Genomic DNA, 27,621 nt, shown 5'->3' with positions numbered 1-27,621 from the left:
TAGCAAACATAAAACACTCCTTGCTCACCACTGTAAAATGAGTAACTGCTTTCTCACTTTGCCTGGCAGAGCTCTCTTGTCTTTACCCCACAGCCATCCACAGCGTCAGTCTCAGGCCCACTGCATGTTCCTCCACTGCCCTTCCCCATTATCCTCTTTTCCCTGCTACCAGCTGTAGACATCCTCTTCTCTTACTGTCTGAAAGACTGACTATGCCCTTTACCTTCGACAATGCAGAAAGAACCCTGTGAGGGCTGGTCAGGAGTTCCTTATAGGGCAAGCAAGGAGGTCCTGTTCTGGGCTTCCTGTCATCGTGCTTGGAAGTCTACTACTTTTCTTACACCACCATCCTAGCATACATAACCATTGCCTACAAGCTAGCCAGGTCCCAAGTTTAGCTCTCCAGAGTCTGCTTCTGTGGTGTAGGAAAAATTTTAAGGCAAATGAAAACTCATCCTTATAGGCCCTGCTGCCATTTCCTTCAGGCCAGATCTTGGCTGAGGTAGGAGACAAGAAAGGGATTTCTAGACACCTAAGATATTTTCCATAATAGAAGGGACCTCCCTAATATTAAAATAAAATGTTAAAGATAGATACATAATGCCTCCTCCAATCATCCACTGACCTCTCTGAGAGAATAGATTTTTTTTAATGTTTCATTTTTTTAAAGTTTTCTTTTAAAATATACCCACATTATGTTTAACTTAAAACATATATTTACATAGTAAATGAAAACAATAAACTTATAAAACAGTTAAAGTAATTAACATGGTAAAATGGACTTGACAGTATAAATACTTGACACTTGGACAGGTCACTCTTCCTTTCTACACAGACTCAGGAACCATTATAGTTGTATGACCTTGGACAAATTAATTAATCTTTTTATGACTTAGTTTTCCCTTTAGTGAAAATTCATGGCTTAATTCATATAAAACACCTACAATAATGCTTGGAGATAGTGTTTAATAAATGTGAGTTATTATTGTTTCCAGTAATTTTTCATTTGGTATAAGGAATAAATGGCATGTTCTAATCAGCCTATTTAGCTAAGAATTACTATGCATATCACCAAGAGTTATTACTTTTAAATCATAAATAAGATGGAAGAAAAAAATATAAATTAATAGAGGTTAATGACTCCAAATTACTACTGCAGCTTCTAGGTCTTCAAGAATGGGAATATCAATTTTGACTAATTCACTCAACAAAAGTGCTAAATACTCTCTGTGCCAGATGCTGTATTATGTACTTATGTATATTATCTTATACTTATCTCACAATAATTCTGTGTGAAGGGTAATATTGGGCTCATGGTATTGTAAGGTTAAGTGATTTGCCCAAGCTCACACTGCTACAAACTGCTTAAGCTGAGATTTGTACCTAAGTTCCAAAACCCAGGTTCAATAGCATGCAAAAATTAGACTGACACTGTATGGATCTATGGATGCATCTGCTCTAAAAATACATTCATAATTAGAGCTCGTTGTTTTCTAGTTACTTACACACATCTATCTATCTATCTATCTATCTATTTATTTATCTATCTATCTTCATATTCTCTGGGAAAGAGACTGCTGTTTAAGAGAGTTTACAATACTAATTTTAAAGGAATAGAGACTAACAAATCAAAACTGCCCCCCATTTCCAAGACAATTCTGTGGCCCTGATTTCGGTTCCTAGTTATCCCTTTTTCCCTTAAGCAATACCCTGTGGATTCTTTATTCACAATGTCACTTACATTAGTCTCCTTTCCACAACCACTGATGCTTCCCTTGTTTACTTCCTTGTTACCTATTTCAACAACTTCTTTACTATTTTCCCATTGGCTATTCTTTTTATCCATTTCAATCTGTATAACACGATGGCTTTCACATTGCATGAACCCCACTGACCATTGACTTTTAGCAAATTACTACAACCAAGTCAGAAAGTGCTAGAGCTGGAAGAGTCCTAACTATTGAGCAAGGAAGAGATTATGTCATTTTCTCACACAAACCCTTCAATTACCTATTAGAAAAAGGTACAAATGCAGGTCAAAGAATAAGAAAACCAAATGACCAATAAACAGATGAAGAGATGTCCAATCTCACTAGTCATAAAGAAAATTCAAATTGAAACAACATTGAATATCATTTTTAAGCCATCAAATTGGCAAGCTATATAAAGGATTGGAGAGTGTGTGAAACAATAAAATCTCAACACTGCTGATGAGAGTTAAAACTATTACAGACACTTTGGAGAGTGATTCAGTCTAAGATGTGCATACCTTGTGATTCAGCAAATCCAATCCCATGCATAGGCTCTAGGTAGGCCTTCTTAACCTGAGGTCTACACACCTTCACGAGGTCTGTGATCTTGGGTGGGAAAAAAGTTACACCTTTATTTTCATTAATTGAAATGTAATATTGCTTTTTATAATGAATGTAGGCAAAACACCAGTTTTATTAGCAGTACCTATGACTTAGGCTCTAATAGGAATTTCAAATAGTTCCACAACATATTATTTATTAGAGCTCCCTTGAAATATCATTTACATTCATCAGTACTTTTAAATTATAATAGCTATTAGAACCACTGACAGATATTATTACATAAAGAATTTTAAAACAATCCCATTTTATTCTTTCACTATATATAGATATATAGACATGATAATTATATTTCAAAAAATTGGTTTCATTTGTAATCTGATGCATTGTGCTTTATTTATTTTAAAACATTATTCTGAGAAGGTGTTCATAAACTTCACTAGACACACAAAAGAATATATGGCACAAAAAATTAAGAATCTCTGCTGTAGAGACACACTTGTACATGTATATTTGAAAAAATATGCACATTTTAAAATAGTGGTATTATTTGTAATAGTAAAAATTTCATATCCATCAACAGGAAAACAGATAAATAATATATGCCATAGTTGTACGATCTAATACAAGAGGAATGAACTCTGTGTGTGTGTGTGTGTGTGTGTGTGTGTGTGTGTATGGCTAGATTGCAATAACCCCCACTGCCCATAGTAGGCATCCCCACAGGCACTAACACAGCACCTAATTTGGGATAAAAAATAAAGGATGAGGAACAATATGTAAAATATGATATTATTTATGTAACTTACAGAATATGTATACAGAATTATATATTGCTTATGAATCTATATGAAGGTATGCAAAAGTATTTTACAAAAGTAGACCAGGTAATTGTATATACCAAGCCCACAGCAGTGGTTTCCACTTGGGTGGTGTGATATCACGACTGGAATGACATATTGGACAACTAGTTATTTCCTTATTACCTCATACCTGTTCATTCCTTTGTACGTGTTGTTCTTTCTCACTGGAATACTTTCTCCAAGATTCCACTTATCAAATGCCTATATGCAATTGCAGCAGAGGGAGTAGGATAATATATTCATATTACTGACAGAAAAAAACCTGCCAACCAAGAATACTACACCTGGCCAAACAGTCTTTTAAAAATGAAGAGGAAATGAAGACTTTCCCAGACAAACAAAACTGAGGGAGTTCATTACCACTAGGCCTGCCTTACAAGAAATGCTAAAGGGGGTTCTTTAAGTTAAAAAGAAATGATGATGAACAACAATACAAAGATATATGAAATCACAAAACTCACTGGTAAAGGCAAAAATATAGACAAATACAGAATATTGTAACACTTTGTAAGTGATCAGTAAATCACTTTTAATGTTAGTATAAAAGTTTAAAAAAAAGTTAAAAATAACTAGGATAGGGAGGGTGGGAGGGAGATGCAAGAGGGAGGGGATATGGGTATATAAGGATACGTATAGCTGATTCACTTTGTTATAAAGCAGAAACTAACACAACAGTGTAAAGCAATTATACTCCAATAAAGATGTTAAAAAATAATTAACTATAAAATACATTAATGTATACAAAATATATAAAGATGTAAATTGTAACTCAATAACAAAGTGGGGAGGGATAAATAAAAGTTTATTCTTTATATACAATAGAAGTTATCAACTTAAAACAGATTTTCATAACTATAATATTTTTACATAGCCCCACAATAGCTACAAAGAAAATACTTATAAAAGGCACATGAAACAAAAGAGAAAGGAATCAAAGTATATCAGTACAAAAAAAATCAATGAAACATAAAGACATCAAGAGAGGAAAAGAGGGACAAAAAATCCCACAAGAAGAATGAAAACAAATGACAAAATTGTAATAATAGTTCTTTTCTATCACTAGTTTATATTAAGTGGATTAATCTCCCCAATGAAAAGACATAGAGTAGCTTAATGGATGAAAAACAATATCCAACTATATGCTGTCTACAAAAGATTCACTTATTTTTTTACATCTTTATTGGAGTATAATTGCTTTACAATGGTGTGTTAGTTTCTGCTTTATAACAAAGTGAATCAGCTATACATATACATATATCCCCATATCTCTTCCCTCTTGTGAAAAGACTCACTTTACATTTAAGATGACACAAGCTGAAATTGAAGGGATGGAAAAAGATGTTCCATGCAAATTGTAACCAAAAGAAAGCAGGGGTGACTATACTTATATTAGACAAAATAGATTGTAAGCCAAAAACTGTCACAAGAGAAAAAGAAGAATATTATTTAATGATAAACAGGTTAATTCACCAAGAAGATACAACAATGATATATATATATATATATATATACACAATATAATTGTACATATATAATTGTATATATAATACACAATTATACAGATAATATAATGCTAAATATTATAGATATAATATAATTATATACACAATTATATATAATTGTATATATAATATAATTGTATATATATAATACACAACTATGTATGTAATATAATTTTATACACGCACACACAACAGAGCAAATAAATATATAAAGCAAGGACTGACATAACTGAAGGGAGAAATATGCAGCAATACAATAATAGTAGGGGACGTCTATATCCCATTTTCAATAAAGGATAGAACATTCAGACAGAAAATCGATAAAGAAACAGTGGACCTGCAAAACACCATAGACTAAATGGAGCTAACAGATTTAGAAAACATTATACCTGACAGCAGTAGAACATATTGTCTTCTCAAGCGCACACAGAATATTCTCCAAGAGAGATCACATGTTAGGTCACAAAATAAGTCTTAACAAATTTTAAAAGATTGAAATCACATCAAGTATCTTTTCTGACAACAGCTGAATGATACTAGAAATCAATATCAGAAGGAAAACTGGAAAATTCACAAATATTGGGAATTACACAACACATTCCTGAGCAAACAATGGGTCAAAGAAGAAATCAAAGGAAATTAGAAAATATGAAAACAAAAAGACAACATATCAAAACTCACAGGATGCAGAAAAGGATATACTAAAGAGGGAAATTTATACAAATAAAAGCCTACATTAGAAAAGGAAGAAAGATCTCAAATAAACAACCTAACATTATGCCTCAAAGAACTATAAAAAGAAGGCCAAAAAAGCCCAAAATTTGAAGAAGAAAGGAGAGAATACAGCACAACTAAATAAAATAGAGAATAGAAAAAAAGTGTAGGTTGTTTTGAAAAAAACACGAATTTGACAATTAGGTAGACTAAGGAAAAAAATGAGAGAGAAGACTCAAATAAATAAATGCAAAAATGAAAGAGAAGACAATATAATGGATGTCACAGAAATAAAAGGATTATAAGAGAATATTGTGAGGAGGAGCTACAAGATGGCTGAAGAGTAAGAAGTAGAGATCACCTTCCTTCTCACAAATGCATCAGAAATATATCTACATGTGTAACAACTCCTACAGAACACTTACTGAACACTGGCAGAAGAAGTCAGACCTCGCAAAGGCAAGAAACTTCCCATGTACCTGGGTAGGGCAAAAGAAAAAACAGAGACAAAAGAATAGAGACGGGACCTGCACCAGTGGGAGGGAGCTGAGAAGGAGGAAAGGTTTCCATACACTAGGAAGACCGTTCCCAGGCAGAGACTGTGGGTGGTGGAGGGGTAAACATCAGAGCCGTGGAGGAGAGCACAGCAAGGGGGGTGGGGAAAGGCAAAGCAGAAAGATTCTCACATGGAGGATCAGTGCCAGCCAGCAGTCACCAGCCCGAGAGGCTTGTCAGCTCACCCGCTGCAGTGGGAGGAGGCTGGGAGCTGAGCATCCAGCTTCAGAGGTCGGATCCCAGGGAGAGGACAGGGGTTGGCTATGTGAACACATCCTGAAGGGGGTTAGTGTGCCACAGCTACCCCGGAGAGAATGTGGGAAGAGGTCTGGAACAGCCAAAGAGGCAAGAGAATTTTTCTTGCCTTTGTTTCACAGTGCGTGAGGAGAGGGGACTAAGAGCGCCACCTAAACGAGCTCCAGAGACAGGCGCAAGCTACGGCTAACAGCACAGACACCAGAGCTGGACATGAGATGCAAAGGCTGCTGTTGCAGCCACCAAGAAGCCTGTGGGAAAGCACAAGTCACTATCAACACCACCCCTCCTGGAAGCCTACACAGGCCACCATTGCCAGGGTCCCAGAATCCAGAGACAATTTCCACAGGAGAAAACATGGCGCACCTCAGGCTGTTGCAACATCATGTCTGGCCTCTGCAACGGCAGGCTCGTCCCGCATTCCATATCCCTACTTCCCACCAGCCTGAGTGAGCCAGAGCCCCCTAATCGGCTGCTACTTTAAGCCAATCCTGTCTGAGCAGGAACAGACGCCCTCAGGAGACCTACATGCAGAGGTGTGGCCAAATTCAAAGCTGAACCTCAGGAGCTGTGCGAACAAAGATGAAAAAGGGAAATTTCTCCCAGCAGCCTCAGGAGTAGGGGACTAAATCTCCAAAATCAACTTGATGTACCCTGCATCTGTGGAATACCTGAATAGAAAATGAATAATCCCAAATTGAGGCAGTGGACTTTGGGAGCATTGATATATAAATATTTTTCCTTTTTCTCTTTTTGTGAGTGTGTATGTGTATGTTGCTTTGTGTGATATTGCCTGTATAAACTGTCTGAACCAAATTTAGACACTGGGAACAGACACCAAAAACAACGGGAACTATGAACATGCAGTCTGAGAAAAGGAGACCCCAAACACAGTAAGTTAAGCAAAATGAGAAGACAGAGAAACGCACAGCAGATGAAGGAGCAAGGCAAAAACCCACCAGGCCTAACAAATGAAGAGGAAATAGGCAGTCTACTTGAAAAAGAATTCAGAATAATCAGAGTAAAGATGATCCAAAACCTTGGAAACAGAATGGAGAAAATACAAGAAACGTTTAACAAGGACCTAGAAGAACTAAAGAGCAAACACACAGTGATAAACAATGTAATAAATGAAATTAAAAATTCTCTAGAAGGGATGAATAGCAGAATAATTAAGGCAGAAATACAGATAAGTGACCTGGAAGATAAAAGAGTGGAAATAACTACTGCAGAGCAGAATAAAGAAAAAAAGAGTAAAAAGAATTGAGGATAGTCTCAGAGACGTCTGGGACAACATTAAATGCAACAACATTCCAATTATAGGGGTCCCAGAAGAAGAAGAGAATAAGAGAGGGACTGAGGAAATATTTGCAGAGATTATAGATGAAAACTTCCTTAATATGGGAAAGGATATAGTTAATCAAGTCCAGGAACCACAGAGAGTCCCTTACAGGATAAATCCAAAGAGAAACACACCAAGACACAAATTAATCAAACTATCAAAAAATAAATACAAAGACAAAATATTAAGAGCAGAAAGGGAAAACAACAAATAACACATGGGGGAATCCACATAAGGTTGACAGCTGATTTTTCAGCAGAAACTCTGCAAACCAGAAGGGAGTGGCAGGACATATTTAAAGTGATGAAGGAGAAAAACCTACAACCAAGATTACTCTACCCACCAAGGATCTCATTCAGATTTCATGGAGGAATTAAAGCCTTTACAGACAAGCAAAAGCTAAGAGAATTCAGCACCACCAATCCAGCTTTACAACAAATGCTAAAAGAACTTCTCTAGGCAAGAAACACAAGAGAAGGAAAAGACCTACAATAACAAACCCAAAACAATTAAGAAAAGGGTAATAAGAACATACATATCAATAATTACCTTAAAAGTAAATAGATTAAATGCTCCAACCAAAAGACACAGACTGGATGAATGGATATAAAAAGAAGACCCGTATATATGCTGTCCACAAGAGACACACTTCAGACTTAGGGACACATACAGACTGAAAGTGAGGGGATGTAAAGATATTCCATGCAACAGAAAATCAAAATAAATCTGGAGTAGCAATTCTCATATCAGAAAAATTAGACATTAAAGCAAAGACTTTTACAAGAGAAAAAGAAGGACACTACATAAGGATCAAGGGATCAATCCAAGAAGATATAACAATTTTACATATGTAAGCACCCAAATAGGAGCACCTCAATACATAAGGCAAGTGCTAAGAGCCATAAAAGGTGAAATCGACAGAGACGCAATCTTAGTAGGGGACTTTAACATCTTATATTCACTAATGGACAGATCATCCGAAATGAAAATAAATAAGGAAATTCAAGCTTTATATTATACATTAAACAAGATGGACTAAATGATATTTTTAGGACATTCGATTCAAAAACAACAGAATACACTTTCTTCTCAAGTCCTCATGGAACATTCTCCAGTATAGATCATATCTTCGGGCACAAATCAAGCCTTGGTAAATTTTAAAAAATTGAAATTGTATCAAGTATCTTTTCCGGCAACAACACTATGAGACTAGATATCAATTACAGGAAAAAATCTGTAAAACATGCAAACACAAGGAGGCTAAATAATACATTACTTAATAACTAGGAGATCACTAAAGAAATCAAAGGGGAAATCCAAAAACACCTAGCAACAAATGGCTATGAAAACACGACGACCAAAAAGTTATGAGATCCAGCAAATGTAGTTCTAAGAGGGAAGGTTATAGTAATAAAATCCTACCTTAAGAAACAAGAAACATCTCAAATAAACAACCTAATATTACACCTAAACCAATTACAGAAAGAGGAAATAGAAAACCTCAATGTTACCAAAAGGAAAGAAATCATAAAGTTCAGATCAAAAATAAATTAAAAAGAAATGAAGGAAACAATAACAAAGATCAATAAAACTAAAAGCTGGTTCTTTGAGAAGCTAAACAAAATTGATAAGCAATTAGCCAGACTCATCAAGAAAAAAATGGAGAAGACTCAAATCAATAGCATTAGAAATGAAAAAGGAGAAGTAACAACTGACACTGCAGAAATATAAAGGATTATGAGAGAACACTACAAGCAACTATATGCCAATGAAATGGACAACCCTGAAATGGACAAATTCTTAGAAAAACAGAACCTTCTGAGACTGAAGCAGGAAGAAACAGAAAAAATAAGCAGACCAATCACAAGTACTGAAATTAAACCTGTGATTTAAAATCTTCCAGCAAACAAAAGCCCAGGACAAGACACGTTCACAGACGAGTTCTATCTAACATTTAGAGAAGAGCTAACACCTATCTTTCTCAAACTCTTCCAAAATAGAGCAGAAGGAGGAACACTCTCAAACTCATTGTACGAGGCCACCATCACCTTGATACCAAAACCAGACAAAGATGTCACAAAGAAAGAAAACTACAGGCCAATATCACTGATGAATATAGATGAAAAATTCCTCAACAAAATCCTAGCAAAAAGTATCTAACAGCACTATAAAAGCATCATACACCATGATCAACTGGGGTTTATCACAGGAATGCAAGGATTCTCCAATATACGCAAATCAATCAAAATGATAAACCAGATTAACACACTGAAGGAGAAAATCCAAATGATCATTTCAGTAGATTAAGAAAAAGTTTTGACAAAATTCAACACCCATTTCTGATAAAAACCCTCCAGAACGTAGGCATAGAGGGAACTTACCTCAACATAATAAAAGGCCATATATGACAAACTCAAAGCCAAGGTCGTCCTCAATGGTGAATATCTGAAACCATTTCCATTAAGATCAGAAAAAGACAAGGTTGCCCACTCTCACCACTCTTATTCAACATAGTTTTGAAAGTTTTAGCCACAGCAATCAGAGAAGAAAAAGAAATAAAAAGAATCCAAATTGGAAAAGAAGTAAAGCTGTCACTGTGTGCAGATGACATGATACTGTACTCAGAGAATCCTAAATATGCTATCAGAAAGCTACTAGAACTAATCAATGAATTTGGTAAAGTACCAGGATACAAAAGTAATGCACAAAAATTTCCTGCATTCCTATACACTAATGATTTTAGACTTGAAGGTGGAATTAAGGAAACACTCTCATTTACCATTACAACAAAAAGAATAAAATACCTAGGAAGAAATATACCTATGGAGACAAAAGACCTGTATGCAGAAAAGTATAACACACTGTTGAAAAAAATTAAAGATGATACAAATAGATGGAGAGATATACCAGGTTCTTGGATTGGAAGAATCAACAATGTGAAAATGATTCTACTATGCAAAGCAATCTACAGAATCAATGCAATCCCTATCAAACTACCACAGGCATTTTTCACAGAACTAGAACAAAATGTTTCACAATTTGTATGGAAACACAAAAGACCCTGAGAGCCAAAGCAAACTTGAGAAAGAAAAACAGAGCCAGAGGAATCAGCCTCCCTGACTTCAGACTATGCTACAAAACTACAGTAATCAAGCCAGTATGGTACTGGCACAACAACAGAAATATAGATCAATGGAACAAGATAGAAATCCCAGAGATAAACCAAGACATGTATGGTCACCTTATTTTTGATAAAGGAGATAAGAACATACAATGGAGAAAAGACAGCCACTTCAATAAGTGGTGCTGGGAAAACTGGACAGCTACATGGAAAAGAATGAAAATAGAATACTCTGTAACACCTTACACAGAAATAAACTCAAAATGGATTAAAGACCTAAATGTAAGGCCAGACACCATCAAACTCTTAGAGGAAAATATAGGGAGAACACTCTACTCTTGCTTTCATACATCACAGCAAGATCCTTTTTGACCCCCCTCCCTGAGAAATGGAAATAGAAACAAAAATTAAAAATGGGACCTAATGAAACTTAAAAGCTTTTGCACAGCAAAGAAAACCATAAAAATATCAAAAAGACATATACACTACTAAATGTAAAATAGATACTAGTGAGAAGCAGTTGCATAGTACAGGGAGATCAGCTCAGTGCTGTGTTACCAGGTAGAATGGTGGGATAGGGAGGGTGGGAGGATGGGAGATGCAAGAGGGAGGAGATATGGGGATATATGTATATGTATAACTGATTCACTTTTTTATAAAGCAGAAACTAACACATCATTGTAAAGCAATTACACTCTAATAAAAATGTTAAAAAAAAAAGACAACATTCAGAATGGGGAAAATATTTGCAAATGAAGCCACTGACAAAGGATTCATCTCCAGAATGTACAAGCCGCTCATGCAGCTCAATATCAAAAAAACAAACAACCCAATTCACAAATGGGCAAAAGACCTGAATAGACATTTCTCCAAAGAAGATATACAGATTGCCAACAAACACATGGAAAAATGCTCAACATCATTAATCATTAGAGAAATGCAAATCAAAACCAGAATAAGATATCACCTCACACAAGTCAGAATGGCCATCATCAAAGAAATCTACAAACAATACATGCTGGAGAGCATGTGGAGGAAAGAGAACCCTCTTGCACTCTTGGTGGGAATGCAAATTGACACAGCCACTATTGAGAACAGTATGGATGTTCCTTAAAAACTGTAAAAATAGAACTACCATATGACCCAGCAATCCAACTACTCACATTATACCTTGAGAAAACCGTAATTCAGAAATAGTCATGTACCACAATGTTCATTGCAGCTCTATTTACAATAGCCAGGATGTGGAAGTAACCTATGTGTCCATCGACAGATGATTGGGTAAAGAAGATGTGGCACATGTATACAATGGAATATTATTCAGCCATAAAAGAAACGAAATTGAGTTATTTGTGGTGAGGTGGATGGACCTCGAGTCTGTCATACAGAGTGAAGTAAGTCAGAAAGAGAAAAACAAATATATGGAATTTAAAGGGAAAAAATAGTTCTGAAGAACCTAGGGGCAAGACAGGAATAAAGACACAAATGTAGAGAATGCACATGAGGACACAGGGAGGGGGAAGTGTAAGCTGGGGCGATGTGAGATGTCAATTTTGGATGTGACACCAAAAGTACAGGAAACAAAAAAGTACAGCATGGATATATACACACTAGCAAATGTAAAACCAGTAGCTAGTGGGAAGCCACCGCATAGCACAGGGATATCAGCTTGTTGCTTTGGGACCACCTAGAGGGGTGGGATAGGGACTGTGGGAGGGAGGGAGACACAAGAGGGAAGAGATATGGGGATATATGTATATGTATAGCTGATTTAGTTTGTTATAAAGCAGAAACTAGGATACCATTGTAAAGCAATTATAGTCCAATAAAGATGTTAATAAAAAGAGAATATTGTGAACAATTATACAAGAAGAAATTGGAAAACCTAAACGAAATGGATAAATTCCTAGAAACATACAATCTACTAAGTCTGAATCATGAAGAAACAGAAAAAAAATTTTTATACATCTTTATTGGGGTATAATTGCTTTACAATGGTGTGTTAGTTTCTGCTTTATAACAAAGTGAATCAGCTATACATATACATATGTTCCCGTATGTCTTCCCTCTTGCATCTCCCTCCCTCCCACTCTCCCTATCCCACCCCTCCAGGCTGTCACAAAGCACCGAGCCAATATCTCTGTGCCTTGCGGCTGCTTCCCCCTAGCTATCTACCTTACTATGTTTGTTAGTGTGTATATGTCCATGACTCTCTCTCGCCCTGTCACAGCTCACCCTTACCCCTCCCCATATCCTCAAGTCCGTTCTCCAGTAGGTCTGCGTCTTTATTCCTGTCTTACCCCTAGGTTCTTCATGACAATTTTTTTTCTTAAATTCCATATATATGTGTTAGCATACAGTATTTGTCTTTTGCTTTCTGACTTACTTCACTCTGTATGACAGACTCTAGGTCTATCCATCTCATTACAAATAGCTCAATTTCATTTCTTTTTAAGGCTGAATAATATTCCATTGTATATATGTGCCACATCTTCTTTATCCATTCATCTGATGATGGGCGCTTAGGTTGTTTCCATCTCCGGGCTATTGTAAATAGAGCTGCAATGAACATTTTGGTACATGACTCTTTTTGAATTTTGGTTTTCTCAGGGTATATGCCCAGTAGTGGGATTGCTGGGTCATATGGTAATTCTATTTGTAGTTTTTTAAGGAACCTCCATACTGTTCTCCATAGTGGCTGAACCAATTCACATTCCCACCAGCAGTGCAAGAGTGTCCCCTTTTCTCCACACCCTCTCCAGCATTTATTGTTTCTAGATTTTTTGATGATGGCCATTCTGACTGGTGTGAGATGATATCTCATTGTAGTTTTGATTTGCATTTCTCTAGTGATTAATGATGTTGAGCATTCTTTCATGTGTTTGTTGGCATTCTGTATATTTTCTTTGGAGAAATGTCTGTTTAGGTCTTCTGCCCATTTTTGGATTGGGTTGTTTGTTTTTTTGTTATTGAGCTGCATGAGCTGCTTGTAAATTTTGGAGATTAATCCTTTGTCAGTTGCTTCATTTGAAAATATTTTCTCCCATTCTGAGGGTTGTCTTTTGGTCTTGATTATGGTTTCCTTTGCTGTGCAAAAGCTTTGAAGAGAAACAGAAAATTTGAACAAACATGACTGGTAAGGAGATTGAATGAGTAATTAAAAACTTCTTGATAAAGAAAAGCCCAGGACTCTGGCTTCGCTGGAGAAATCTACCATCCTTTAAAGAAGAATTAATTCCAGTCCCCATTAAATTTTTCCAAAAAGGAGAAAATGCTTCTGAACTCATGTTACAATGCCAGCATTATCCCAATACCAAAGTCAAAGACACTACAAGAAAAGCAAATTATAGGTCAATTACCCTGACATAAGTAAATGCAAAAATTCTGCACAAAATACTAGCAAATCAACTTCAACAGCATATTAAAGGGATCATACAACTTTGACCAAGTGGAAATTATGCTTGAGTGCAAGGATGATTCAACATACAAAAATTAATCAATGCAATATAGCACATTAACAGAATGAAGGATAAAATCACCAGATCATCTCAACAGATGCAGAAAAAGCATTTGGCAAAATTCAACATTCTTTCATGATAAAAACTCCCAAGAGAGAATAAAAGAAAATTATCTCAACATAATACAAGCTATATATAAAAAGCCCACAGCTGACATCATACAAAGAAAACAGTTTTATCTATAATAACATCGAAAAAATAAAATACTTGCAAACTTAACAAAAGAAGTGAAAGATTTATATACCGAAAACCATAAAGCTTTGATAAAAAAATTTGAGACAAAAATAAATGGAAAGACATCCCATATTCATGAATTAGAAGACTTACTATCATTAAAATGTCCATACTACCAAAAGCAATTTATAGAATCAATACATTCTCTATCAAAATCCAAATGGCATTTTTTAGAGAAATAGAAAAAAGTCCTAAAATTCATATGGAACAATGAAGGACATTAAATAGTCAAAGCAATTTTGAATAAGAAAAATAAAGCTGGAGACATCACACTTCCTGATTTCAAAATATATTACAAATTTACAGTAATTAAAATAGTAGAGTACTGACATAACAACAGACATATAGAACATGGAAAAGCATAGATAACCCAGAAGTAAATCCACACATATACAATCAGCTGATCCTCTACAAGGACTCCAAGAATATACAATGAGAAAAAAGATAAACTTTTTAACAAATGATTCTGGCAAAACTGGATACCTACTTGCAAAATCATGAAATTGAACCTTTTATCTACACCATAAATAAAAATCAACTCAAACTTGATTAAAGATTTAAATATAAGACCTGAAACAGTAAAAACCCCTAGAATAAAAATTAGGGGAGAAGCTTCATATCATTTGTGTCAGTAATAATTTCTTGGATGTGACACCAAAAGTACAGAAAACAAAAACAAATTTAGAGAAGATTTTTTTACATCAAGCTAAAAAGATTCTTCACAGCAAAGAACAAAATTAACAGAATGGGGCTTCCCTGGTGGCGCAGTGGTTGGTTGTCTGCCTGCCTATGCAGGGGACATGGGTTCATGCCCCTGTCCAGGAAGATCCTACGTGCCATGGAGCGGCTGGGCCCGTGAGCCATGGCTGCTGGGCCTGTGTGTCTGGAGCCTGTGCTCCACAACGGGAGAGGCCACAATGGTGAGAGGCCTGCGTACCACAAAAAAAAAAAAAAAATTAACAGAATGAAGAGGCAATCTATAGATTGGGATAAAATATCTGTAAACCATATAACTGATAAGGGGTTAATATCCAAAATATAGAAGAAATTGCTTCAACTCATTAGTATAAATAAATAAATAAATAGGCAAAGGAGTTGAATGGGCAATTCTCCAAACACAACATACAATTGGCCAACAGGTATATTAAAAGGTGCTCAACATACCTAATCACCAAAGAAATGTAAATTGAAACCGCAATAAGATATCACCTCATAGTTTTTAGAATAGCTATTATTTAAAAAAAAAGAATGAAAGTCATATTTTGGTGAGGATATGAAGAAATTGGAAAACTTTTCTTCTAATGTGGGAATGTAAAATGGTACAACAACTGTGCAAACAGTATAAAAGTTACTCAAAATATTAAACATAGAAATACCATGTGAGACAATTCCAAGGCTGTGGCAGACATCATGGGAGAGGTTTCCCTAGCAGCTTCCAAGGCTTTCTTTGTCTTGAGGACACCTTCCTTTTCCCTTCTCCACATGAGAAAGACATCTACTCTGAGAAGACATTAACTCTTGGAGGATCAGAAAGAGGGTGTTTGGTACGTCGTGACACACCTGCAAGCAATTTGGTGAAATACGTTTACTAACATGAAGTTATTTTAGGAGATAGCCTCACCCAGCAGAGCGCAGACAGCAGAAGTAAGAAGAACCACAATCCTGCAGCCTGTGGAACAAAAATCACATTCAAAGAAAGAGAGACAAGATGAAAAGGCAGAGGCTATTTACCAGATGAAGGAACAAGATAAAACTCCAGAAAAACAACTAAATGAAGTGGAGATAGGAAAACTTCCAGAAAAAGAATTCAGAATAATGATAGTGAAAATGATCCAGGACCTCGAAAAAAGAATTGAGGCAAAGATCGAGAAGATGCAAGAAATGTTCAACAGAGACATACAAAAATAAAAGAACAAACACCTAAAAGCATTAAAGAACAAAAAAACAGAAATGAATAATACAATAATTGAAATGAAAAATACACTAGAAGGAATCAATAGCAGAATAACTGAGGCAGAAGAACGGAAAAGTGAACTGGAAGACAGAATGGTGGAATTCACTGCTGCAGAACAGAATAAAGAAAAATGAATGAAAGGAAATGAAGACAGCCTAAGAGACCACCGGGACAATATTAAACTCAACAATATTCACATTATAAGGGTCCCAGAAGGAGAAGAGAGAGAGAAAGGACGTGAGAAAATATATGAAGAGATTATAGTCGAAAATTTCCCTAAGGTGAGAAAGGAAATAGCCACCCAAATCCAGGGAGGGCAGAGAGTCCCAGGCAGGATAAGCCCAAGGAGAAACATGCTGAGACACATAGTGATCAAATTGCCAAAAATTAAAGACAAAGAAATATTATTAAAAGGAACAAGGGGAAAATGACAAATAATATACAAGGGAACACCCATAAGGTTAACAGCTGATTTCTCAGCAGAAACTATACAAGCCAGAAGGGAAGGGAATGATATATTTAAAGTGATGAAAGGGAAGAACCTGCAAAGAATATTACTCTACCCTTCAAGGACCTCATTCAGATTCGAAGGAGAAATCAAAAGATTTACAGACAAGCAAAAGCTAAGAGAATTCAGCACCACAAAATCAGCTCTACAACAAATGCTAAAGGCACTTCTCTAAGTGGGAAACACAAGTGAAGTAAAGGACCTACCAAAAAACCCCATAACAATTAAGGAAATGGTAAAAGGAACATACATATTGATAATTCCCTTAAACGTGAGTGGATTAAATGCTCCAATCATCAGACACAGGTGTGCTGAATGGATAAAAACAAGACCCATATATATGCTGTCTACAAGAGAACGACTTCAGACCTACGGACACATACAGACTGAAAGTGAGTGGATGGAAAAAAATATTCAATTCAAAAGGAAATCAAAAGAAAACTGGAGTAGTAATACTTATATCAGAACAAATAGACTTTAAAATAAAGTATGTTACAACAGACAAGGAAGGAAACTACATAATAATCAAGGGATCAATGCAAAAAGAAGATATAACAATTATAAATATATATGCACCCAATATAGGAGCACATCAATACATAAGGCAACTGTTAACAGCTCTAAAAGAGGAAATCGACAGTAACACAATAATAGTGGGGGACATTAACACCTCACTTACATCAATGGACAGATCATCCAAAATGAAAATTAATAAGGAAACACAAGCTTTAAATTACACAAGAGACCAGATATACTTAAGTGATATTTATAGGACATTCCATCCAAAAATAGCTGATTACACTTTCTTCTCATGTGAGCATGGAACATTCGCCAGGACAGATCACATCTTGGGTCCCAAATCAAGCCTTAGTAAATTTAAGAAAATTGAAATCATATCAAGCATCTTTTGTGACCACAATGCTATGAGCTTAGAAATCAATTACAGGGGGAAAAAAAGCATAAATAACAAAAAACACACGGAGGCTAAGCGATATGTTACTAAATAACTAAGGGGTCACTGAAGAAATCTAAGAGGAAATAAAAAATTTCCTAGAGACAAATGACAATAAGAACACGACGATCCAAAACCTATGAGATGCAGCAAAAGCGGTTCTAAAAGGGAAGTTTACAGCAATAAAAGCCTACCTCAAGAAACAAGAAAAAATCTCAAATACACAATATAACCTTACACCTAAAGGAACTAGAGAAAGAAGAACAAACAAAACCCAAAGTTAGCAGAAGGAAAGAAATCTTAAAGATCAGAACAGAAATAAATGAAATAGAAACAAAGAAAACAATAGCGAAGATCAATAAAACTAAAAGCTGGTTCTTTGAAAAGATAAACAAAATTGATAATCCATTAGCCAGACTCATCAGGAAAAAGAGAGCGAGAACTCAAATCAATAAAATTACAAATGAAAAAGGAGAAGTTACAACAGACACCACAGAAATGCAAAGCGTCCTAAGAGACAACTACAAGCAAATCTATGCCAATACAATGGACAACCTGGAAGAATGGAGAAATTCTTAGAAAGGTATAACCTTCCAAGACTGAACTGGGAAGAAATAGAAAATAGGAACAGACCAAGCAAAAGTAATGAAATTGAAACTGTGATTTAAAATATTCCAACAAACAAAAGTGCAGGACCACATGGCTTCACAGGTGAATTCTGTCAAACATTTATAGAAGAGTTAACACCCATTCTTTTCAAACTCTTCCAAAAAATTACAGAGGAAGGAACACTCCTAAACTCATTCTATGAGACCACAATCAGCTTGATACCAAAACCAGACAAAGACACTACATAAAAAGGAAAATTACATAGCAATATCACTGATGAATACACATGTAAAAATTCTCAACTAATTACTCGCAGAGTCCAACAACACATTAAAATTATCATACAGCGTGATCATGTGGGATTTATCCCAGGGATGCAAGGATTATTCAATATGTGAAAATCAATCAATGTGATACCCCATATTAACAAATTAAAGAATAAAAACCATATGATCATCTCAATGGATGCAGAAAAAGCTTTTGACAAAATTCAACACTGATTTATGATAAAACTCTCCAGAATGTGGGCATAGATGGAACCTAACTCTACATAATAAAAGCCAAAAATGACAAACCCACAGCAAACATCATTCTCAATGGTGAAAAACTGAAAGCATTTCTTCTAACATCAGGAACAGGACAAGGATGTCCACTCTTGGCACTATTATTCAACGTAGTTTTGGAGGTCCTAACCATGGCAATCAGAGAAGAAAAAGAAATAAAAGGAATCCAAATCGGAAAAGAAGAAGCAAAGCTGTCACTGTTTGCAGATGACATGATACTATACATAGAGAATCCTAAAGATGCCACCAGAAAACTAATAGAGGTAATCAATGTATTTGGTAAAGTTGCAGGATACAAAATTAATGCACAGAAATCTCTTGCATTCCTATACACTAATGAACTGCCAATGGCATTTTTACAGAACAAGAACAGAAAAACTTAAAATCTGTATGGAGACACAAAAGATCCCAAATAGCCAAAGCAGTCTTTACCGAAAAAAACAGAGCTGGAGGAATCAGACTCCCTGACTTCAGACTATACTACAATGCTACAGTTTGCAAGACAATATGGTACTGGCACAGAAACAGAAATATAGGTCAATAGAACAGGATAGAAAGCCCAGAGAAAAACCAAGCACATATGGACACCTTATCTTTGATAAAGGAGGCAAGAATATACAGTGGAGAAAAGACAGTCTCCTCAATATGTGGTGCTGTGAAAACTGGGCAGCTACATGTAAAAGAGTGAAATTAGAACACTCCCTAACACCATACACAAAAATAAACTCAAAATGTATTAGAGACCTAAATGTAAGACTGGACACTATAAAACTCTTAGAGGAAAACATAGGAAGAACACTCTCTGACATAAATCACAGCAAGGTCTTTTTTGATACACCTCCTAAAGTAATGGAAATACAAACAAAAATAAACAAATGGGATCCAATGAAACTTAAAAGCTTTTGCACAGCACAGGAAGCTACAAACTAGATGAAAAGACAACCCTCAGAATGGGAGAAAATATTTGCAAACGAATCATTGGACAAATGATTAATCTCCAAAATATATAAACAGATCATGCAGCTCAGTATTAGAAGAACAAACAACCCAAATCCAAAAATGGGCAGAAGACCTAAATAGACATTTCTCCTAGGAAGACATACAGATGGCCAAGAAGCACATGAAAAGCTGCTCAATATCACTAAGAACTAGAGAAATGCAAATCAGAGCTACACTGAGATATCACCTCACTCCAGTTAGAATGGGTATCATCAGAAAATCTAAAAACAAAAAATGCTGGAGGGGGTGGGGAGAAAAGGGAACCCTCTTTCACTCTTGGTGGGAATATAAATTGATACAGCCACTATGGAGAATAGTATGGAGGTTCCTTAAAAAACTAAGAATAGAATTACCATATGATGCAGCAATCCCACTATTGGGCATATACTCAGAGAAAACCATAATTCAAAAAGACACATGCACCCCAATATTTATTGCAGCACTATTTACAATAGCCAGGTCACGGAACCAACCTAAATGTCCATCGACAGACAAATGGATAAAGAAGATGTGGTACATATATACAATGGAATATTACTCAGCCATAAAAAGCAACGAAATTGGGTCATTTGTACAGACGTGGATGGATCTAGAGACTGTCATACAGAGTGAAGTAAAGCAGAAAGAGAAAAACAGATATCATATATTAAGCATATATGTGGAACCTAGAAAATTGGTACAGATGAACCTGTTTGCAGGGCAGAATTTGAGACACAGGTCTAGAGAACAAACGTATGGACACCAGGGGGGAAAAGTGGCAGTGGGGGAGGGGTGGTGTGATGAATTGGGAGATTGGGATTGACATATATACACTAATATGTGTAAAATGGATAGCTAATAGCAACCTGCTAAAAAAAAAAAGAAAATATTTTCCATTCAGAAAAAAAAAAGAAAGAAATACCATGTTATGTAGCAATGCCTGTTATGGGTATTTATCCAAAAGAATTGAAATCATGATGACAGATATTTGCACTCCCATATTCAGTGCAGCATATTTACGATAGCCAAGATGTGGAAACAACTTAAATGTTCATAGATACATGTATGAATAAAGAAAATATGAGATTAATATATATATTATTCAGCCTTTAAATATAAGGAAATCCTTCCATAGATGACGACATAGATCAAACTTGAGGACAATATGCTAAGATAATTAACATTTGGGTAAATCTCAATGTTAAGTGTTCTTACCTCAGTTAAAAAAAATACAAGGGGATGTGACCACGATATAAGAGTGTAGCCATCACAATCTCGGGAAATTTATGAAAACCAGATATAAATCCTTAAAAATAAAATGTGGGCCTTGAGCACAGTCTTTGTAAGAAGAACTCCACTTTGTAAAGGTTGTAACTAAAAATAACTAAGTGGGTTAATAAATCTAATAGAGTAATGGACGTAAGAGCCATATCAGTGCTAGCATCAAAGTTGTTCTACAGGGGCTTCCCTGGTGGTGCAGTGGTTGAGAATCTGCCTGCTAATGCAGGGAACACGGGTTCAAGCCCTGGTCTGGGAAGATCCCACATGCCGTGGAGCGACTGGGCCCGTGAGCCACAACTACTGAGCCTGCACATCTGGAGCCTGTGCTCCACAACAAGAGAGGCTGCGATGGTGAGAGGCCCACACACCGCAATCAAGAGTGGCCCCAGCTCACCGTAACTAGAGAAAGCCCTTGCACAGAAACGAAGACCCAACACAGCCAAAAATAAATAAATAAATTTATAAAAATAATAAATAAATTAAAAAAATGATGAATTGGGAGATTGGGATTGACATATATACACTAATATGTATAAAATGGATAACTAATAAGAACCTGCTGTATAAAAAATTAAATAAGATTCAAAAATTCAAAAAAAAAAGTTCTACAAAAGTTTCTGTGCCTAATGATGTCTAAACAAAATATGAAACTTCTTCCAATACCTGAAGAACACTGTAATGGCAAGCAATCAAAACACGCAGACACCCACACACACACACACACACACACACACAGAGTCCCCTCTTTCATTTGATTTCAGCAGTCTACATTTTCTACAGTAGTAAATATTCTAGCTATATCTTGTGAATCTCAAAGTACTGGAAAGTAAGTGCCAATTCAAAAGTAGTTTATCTTATGACACCATAAATGTTACTAATTTTGTTGTCCATTTGAAATATGTAAGTTGTACTATTAAAAACAACAAAGGAGATCTTTTAATACATGTGGAAAAACACAAGTTTACCCATTGCATTCCCATTAACATATATATAATTATTGGTTATGCATTTATCTTTTAAATCATATAGAAAATAAGAGGAGATATGAACAAAAATATTAAAATATTGGTTTATATTTTTAAAGCCTATATCCTTTATACAAAGCCTAGCTCAAATGTCATTTTTCTTATAAGACTTTCCCTGATTTCTAAGAAATCAGAGTTTTTTTTTATTCTCCCAGCACAATTGTATATAGTCTTATTGTTCCTCGGTGATAGAAGAGTGGAGTAGTAGTGGTGGAGGAAGCAAAATATACAAGGTTGACTATTTAAGCTTGAGGTCTTCTTTTTCTAGTACCAGCTGATGAAACAACGTTCTCTCTCTCTCTCTTTTTTTTTTTTTTTTTTTTTTGCAGTACATGGGCCTCTCACTGTTGTGGCCTCTCCCGTTGCGGAGCACAGGCTCTGGACGCACAGGCTCAGTGGCCATGGCTCATGGGCCCAGCCACTCCATGGCATGTGGGATCCTCCTGGACCGGGGCACGAACCCGTGTCCCCTGCATCAGCAGGCGGACTCTCAACCACTGCACCACCAGGGAAGCCCTCCCTTCTGTCTTTTATATACCTCCTTCTCAATCATTTCTTAAACACCAGCAACATAGCTCCTCCCTTAAAAAGGCATAGGCTTTCAAGAGAGGTCTGAGGTATTATGACAGAAGAAGGTCCAAAGAAAGATAACTTTTGTAGGCATATAAAGAAGCTTCCATCAGGGCAGCATTCTGGGTTGGAGTCATTAATTAAACCCTGGGGCGAAGTGGATGACTTTTATTTGTGAACTAACATGCATATCTTCTCACAGAAATCTCCAGATGTTTCAACAGGTGACTTGTTGGTCACACCATAAATGCCTCACAATTTATCTCCTAATACTTAGAAGACTATACCTTCTATATCTATATCATGACTGTGGTGATAGTTTGTGTTTTATCTTCCAGATCCACCCCTCCACTTTCTCCATCCTGCTTTGTGTCCCAGGAGACTAGCTTATATATACTCCATCAACAGGCTCCCCTCTCCTCTTGCTTTTGGTTGAGGTTTGGCCAATGAGAGTTACCAGCAAGAGTCTGGAAAGCAAACGGAGAGTATCATTGAGGTATTTATTCTCCCAGCTTCTACACTGCAAGGTCACTGTGGGCTGGATACTTCCTTTAACCAAAGATCACAGCTCCTATCAAGTGGCCCTCTACTCATACTGAGTTCAAGGAATCACTCCCTGCTTGCACTCCTTAAGTCCTAGGATTAGTAATAGCACACACTGTTATTATCTCTAGGATATTACACTATCCTTTATGGTTTTCCTATCCCTTGCTCACACCTTTGTAAGCAGTTCAAGTATTAAACTCTCCTCAAATTACTTAATACGAATGTTGCATCTATTTTTTTCTTCTAGGACCTTTACTGATGCAGCCTTCATCATAGATACCATCCAAAGAGTAATAGCTAACATTTAGTAAGTATTTATTTTGTGCTAGGCTTTATTCCAAACACCTGGCATTTACTGACATAGTTAAATCTTTACAGCTACTCTATAAGTATTATTTTCTTCTCTACAAATCAATTCATTTCTCCTTTCTTTATCTCTGTTCCAGATATTTTTCTCTCCCTTTTACTGTGAAAGGTAACTGAAGCTATATCTCCCTCCATAGTTCAAAGGAGTAGAAAGGAATATGGCCCAGAATGCACTAAGGATTGCAAAAATAACAATAAGGGTAACATATTTTGTTTATATTCAGAGCAAGATAAGTAAGGAATGGGTAGAGAAATTGCACAAGGTCAGTGGTAAAATTTGATGAATGATATAGGGGAATATGCACCTCACCTTCCATTTTACTTCTTTTTTTGTCCTTCTGTCACGAATAATAATTTTCAGGCTACAAAGAGTAAGGAGAAAAATGGGTAAACACAGATTGTTTGAAGGAGAGGCAGCAACAACCCATTGTAAGCAAAACAATAGAAAAATATAAATCTGTCTTACAAAGTTGTTAAAATCAGCCAACAGGAAGAGAAGTGAAAAGAAAAGTATAAGCAGATAGGCCAAAGATGCAAACAAACGTCTAACTAGAAAAGAGGTCTTTGATTATCTTGTTCAGTACTTTTTTCAATAATACTACACTGCCATATGTAATTATATCATCTATCATATACAGTCTTGGATTTTTCTTTTCTGTTTCATATGTGTCCTTGTTCTTCCAATAAACAGACAAAGACCCTTCTTTTCCTTTTGAATCCCATGGTCTAAGCACAAATTAGATATCTGAAAAGAAAGCCATACTGAATTAGACTGAGAGCCTTGTGAATCCTTCAAAGCCATGGGGGTAAATAGGATTGAGGATAGTTATTGGGCTAAGGTGCAGTTTATAGGATAACATGGCAACTTAGAACATCATACCTGTAGCCTTCATTTATGCATTTACTTACTCATTCATTCAACAGATATTTATTGAGAACCTATTCTGTACCAAAACCCACAAATGCTTTAGGATAGCTATTCACTGGTTCAATCAGAACCCTCTTGCACTGTTGATGGGAATGTAAATTGATATAGCCACTATGGAGAACAGTATGGAGGTTCCTTAAAAATCTAAAAATAGAACTACCATATGACCCAGCAATCCCACTACTGGGCATATACCCTGAGAAAACCATAATTCAAAAGAGTCATGTACCACAATGTTCATTGCAGCTCTACTTACAATAGCCAGGACATGGAAGCAACCTAAGTGTCCATTGACAGATGGATGGATAAAGAAGATATGGCACATATATACAATGGAATATTACTCAGCCATAAAAGGAAACGAAATTGAGTTATTTGTAGTGAGGTGGATGGACCTACATTCTGTCACACAGAGTGAAGTAAGTCAGAAACAGAAAAACCAATACCATATGCTAACACATATATATGGAATCTAAAAAAAAAAAAGTCATGAAGTACCTAGTGGTAAGACGGGAATAAAGACACAGACCTACCAGAGAATGGACCTGAGGACATGGGGAAGGGGAAGAGTAAGCTGGGACAAAGTGAGAAAGTGGCATGGACATATATACACTATCAAATGTAAAATAGATAGCTAGTGGGAAGCAGCCGCATAGCACAGGGAGATCAGTTCGGTGCTTTGTGACCACCTAGAGGGGTGGGATAGGGAGGGTGAAAGGGAGGGAGATGCAAGAGAGAAGAGATATGGGGATATATGTATATGTATAACTGATTCACTTTGTTATAAAGCAGAAACTAACACATCATTGTAAAGCAATTATACTCCAAAAAAGATGTTAAGAAGTATATATATTTTCTGAGTGTCAACCATGTGCCAGAAACAATTTTAGGCACTTTGATGTATGAAACAAAACTGGCCCTTGCTCTCATAGAGCTTACAGTCTAGTAGGGTAATGTAGACACTAAAAATAACACAAATTGATAAATTACAATTTTATATGTGATAAAAACGAGAAGTACAAAGCACAATGAGAGTGAACCATGGCGAAACCTGACGTAGTCCAAGGTTCAGAGACAGTTTCACTGCAGACATGACCTTTGAGTTAAAAAAGAAAAGATTAGGAGTTAAGACAAAGAAGCTGGTGGAGGAGTGGACAGAGAACCGAGAACACAGCAGGCAAAGAGAACAGTTAGTACAAAGGCTTTCATGTGAAAAAGAACATAGAACGTCAAGCCACTACAAGAGGGCCAGTGTAGCAGGAATAGAGTGAGAAAAGAAAAGAGTGATATGAGATGATGTTGAAGGGACAGGGATAATTAAAAGAGAAATCATTCTTTGTTTTTAGCTTCCTCAAATCATTTTATCTCTCCTTCCGTCCTCCCTATCCCTGATCATGAAGGGCCTTTGTAAAACGTCCGAACTTTATTCCAAAAGCAATGGGAAGCTTTTGAAGGAGGATTCTGATCAAGAGGTGAGATCATATAATGTCTAATTTTAAAAGATCACACTGACTACTGTGTGGAGAATAGGTTGCAAGAGTACATTTGAGGAAGCTAGTATGCAAACTAGTTAATGTTTCAAGAAGGAAGGAGTGATTAATCCAATCAAATTGCACATAGAAATAGAGAGTGAGCACTGACATGTGTCTACTGAGTGAAAAGGAAGTCACCGATGACCTCTACAGAGAAGTTTTGGGGGAGTGTTGGAAGTTGAAGCAAGACTGTTATATTGAGTAAGTGAGAGCTGAGGCAATGTACCCAGTGAATGAATACAAGTCTTTTGAGAAATCTGGCTGAGGAGAATGTATGGATTTACTTGTTTGTTTGTGGGAAAGAAGGGTGATTTTTTTTAAGATATAAGAGACTAAACCATATTTATTTACTGATAGAAAAGCTTCTATATAGACAGAGAAGTTGAAGATATTAAAAAGAGAAATAGTAATATTTCTGAGAAGGCAGGAATGAGTGGGATCTAATCCTCAAGCAGAGGACTAGCCATAGAAAGGAGAACCTCGTCCTCCAACATAACAAGAAGGAAAGAAGAAAGAATGGGTACAGATGCAGATATTCATTTTTGCCCACCCTGAGGCTACTAACATATAATGGGTGGGTGCATGACCTGAGTTCATCTCATGGTTTCTCCTGCACAGGACATTTTATCCTGCAGTAAATGATGCAGAGAAACAGGAAGAGAAAAGTTTACATTTTACAAGCGATAGCAGCAACAAATATAGTTTCTAGGGGGCATCAGTTTTGATTAATTCAGGGACTGTGGCCATTGACAGAGATGGCATTGGTGCCTGCAGTGGCATTGCAGTATCAGTTGTGGTAACAGTAGTGTCTGTATCAGATGGTTCCTATGATGCAATTATGGCCATGGTGCTTGGATTTTGCCGATTTTCTGAGCCTAATTCACCAGGTTTCCTAGTAATTCTACCAGTAACTCAGTACGCCTTCTAGAAAGTCCTCATCTATTAAAGTTACACAGAGCTGGTTTCAATGATTGCAACCATGAAGACTGATGGAGGAGAGAGGGGGAAGATGGTGGAAGAGTAAGATGTGGAGATCATCTTCCTCCCCACAGATACATCAGAAATACATCTACACATGGAAAAACTCCTACAGAACACCCACTGAACGCTGGAAGAAGACCTCAGACCTCCCAAAAGGCAAGAAACTCCCCATGTACCTGGGTAGGGCAAAAGAAAAATGAATAAACAGAGACAAAATAATGACGGGACCTGCACCAGTGGGAGGGAGCTGTGAAGGAGGAAAGGTTTCCACACACTAGGAAGCCCCTTCACGGGCGGAGACTGCATGTGGTGGAGGGGAAAGCTTCAGAGCCACGGAGGAGAGCAGAGCAACAGGGGTGCAGAGGGCAAAGCGGAGAGATTCCCGCACAGAGGATTGGTGCCGACCAGCACT

General features: G+C 36.5%; 1 protein-coding gene across 3 annotated transcripts in view; it reads right to left on the bottom strand.

Annotated features, from left to right (window-relative positions):
- KLF8 (Kruppel like factor 8) overlaps nt 1-27,621 on the bottom strand; it is a 370,498-nt gene that overhangs the window by 302,382 nt on the left and 40,495 nt on the right. For 2 of the 3 annotated variants that reach the window (XM_032620530.1, XM_032620535.1), the window contains one exon: nt 24,079-24,130. The exons of the other annotated variant lie outside the window; for it this stretch is intronic. In XM_032620530.1, the coding sequence (XP_032476421.1) occupies nt 24,079-24,085 (7 nt within the window). In that variant the 5' untranslated portion in view covers nt 24,086-24,130. The remainder of the gene's footprint in view (nt 1-24,078; nt 24,131-27,621) is intronic. 3 annotated transcript variants of the gene reach the window in all.

The sequence above is a fragment of the Phocoena sinus genome, chromosome X (genome assembly GCF_008692025.1).
Source record: "Phocoena sinus isolate mPhoSin1 chromosome X, mPhoSin1.pri, whole genome shotgun sequence".
NCBI lineage: Eukaryota > Metazoa > Chordata > Mammalia > Artiodactyla > Phocoenidae > Phocoena > Phocoena sinus.
This window is presented reverse-complemented; position numbering and strand designations above follow the sequence as displayed.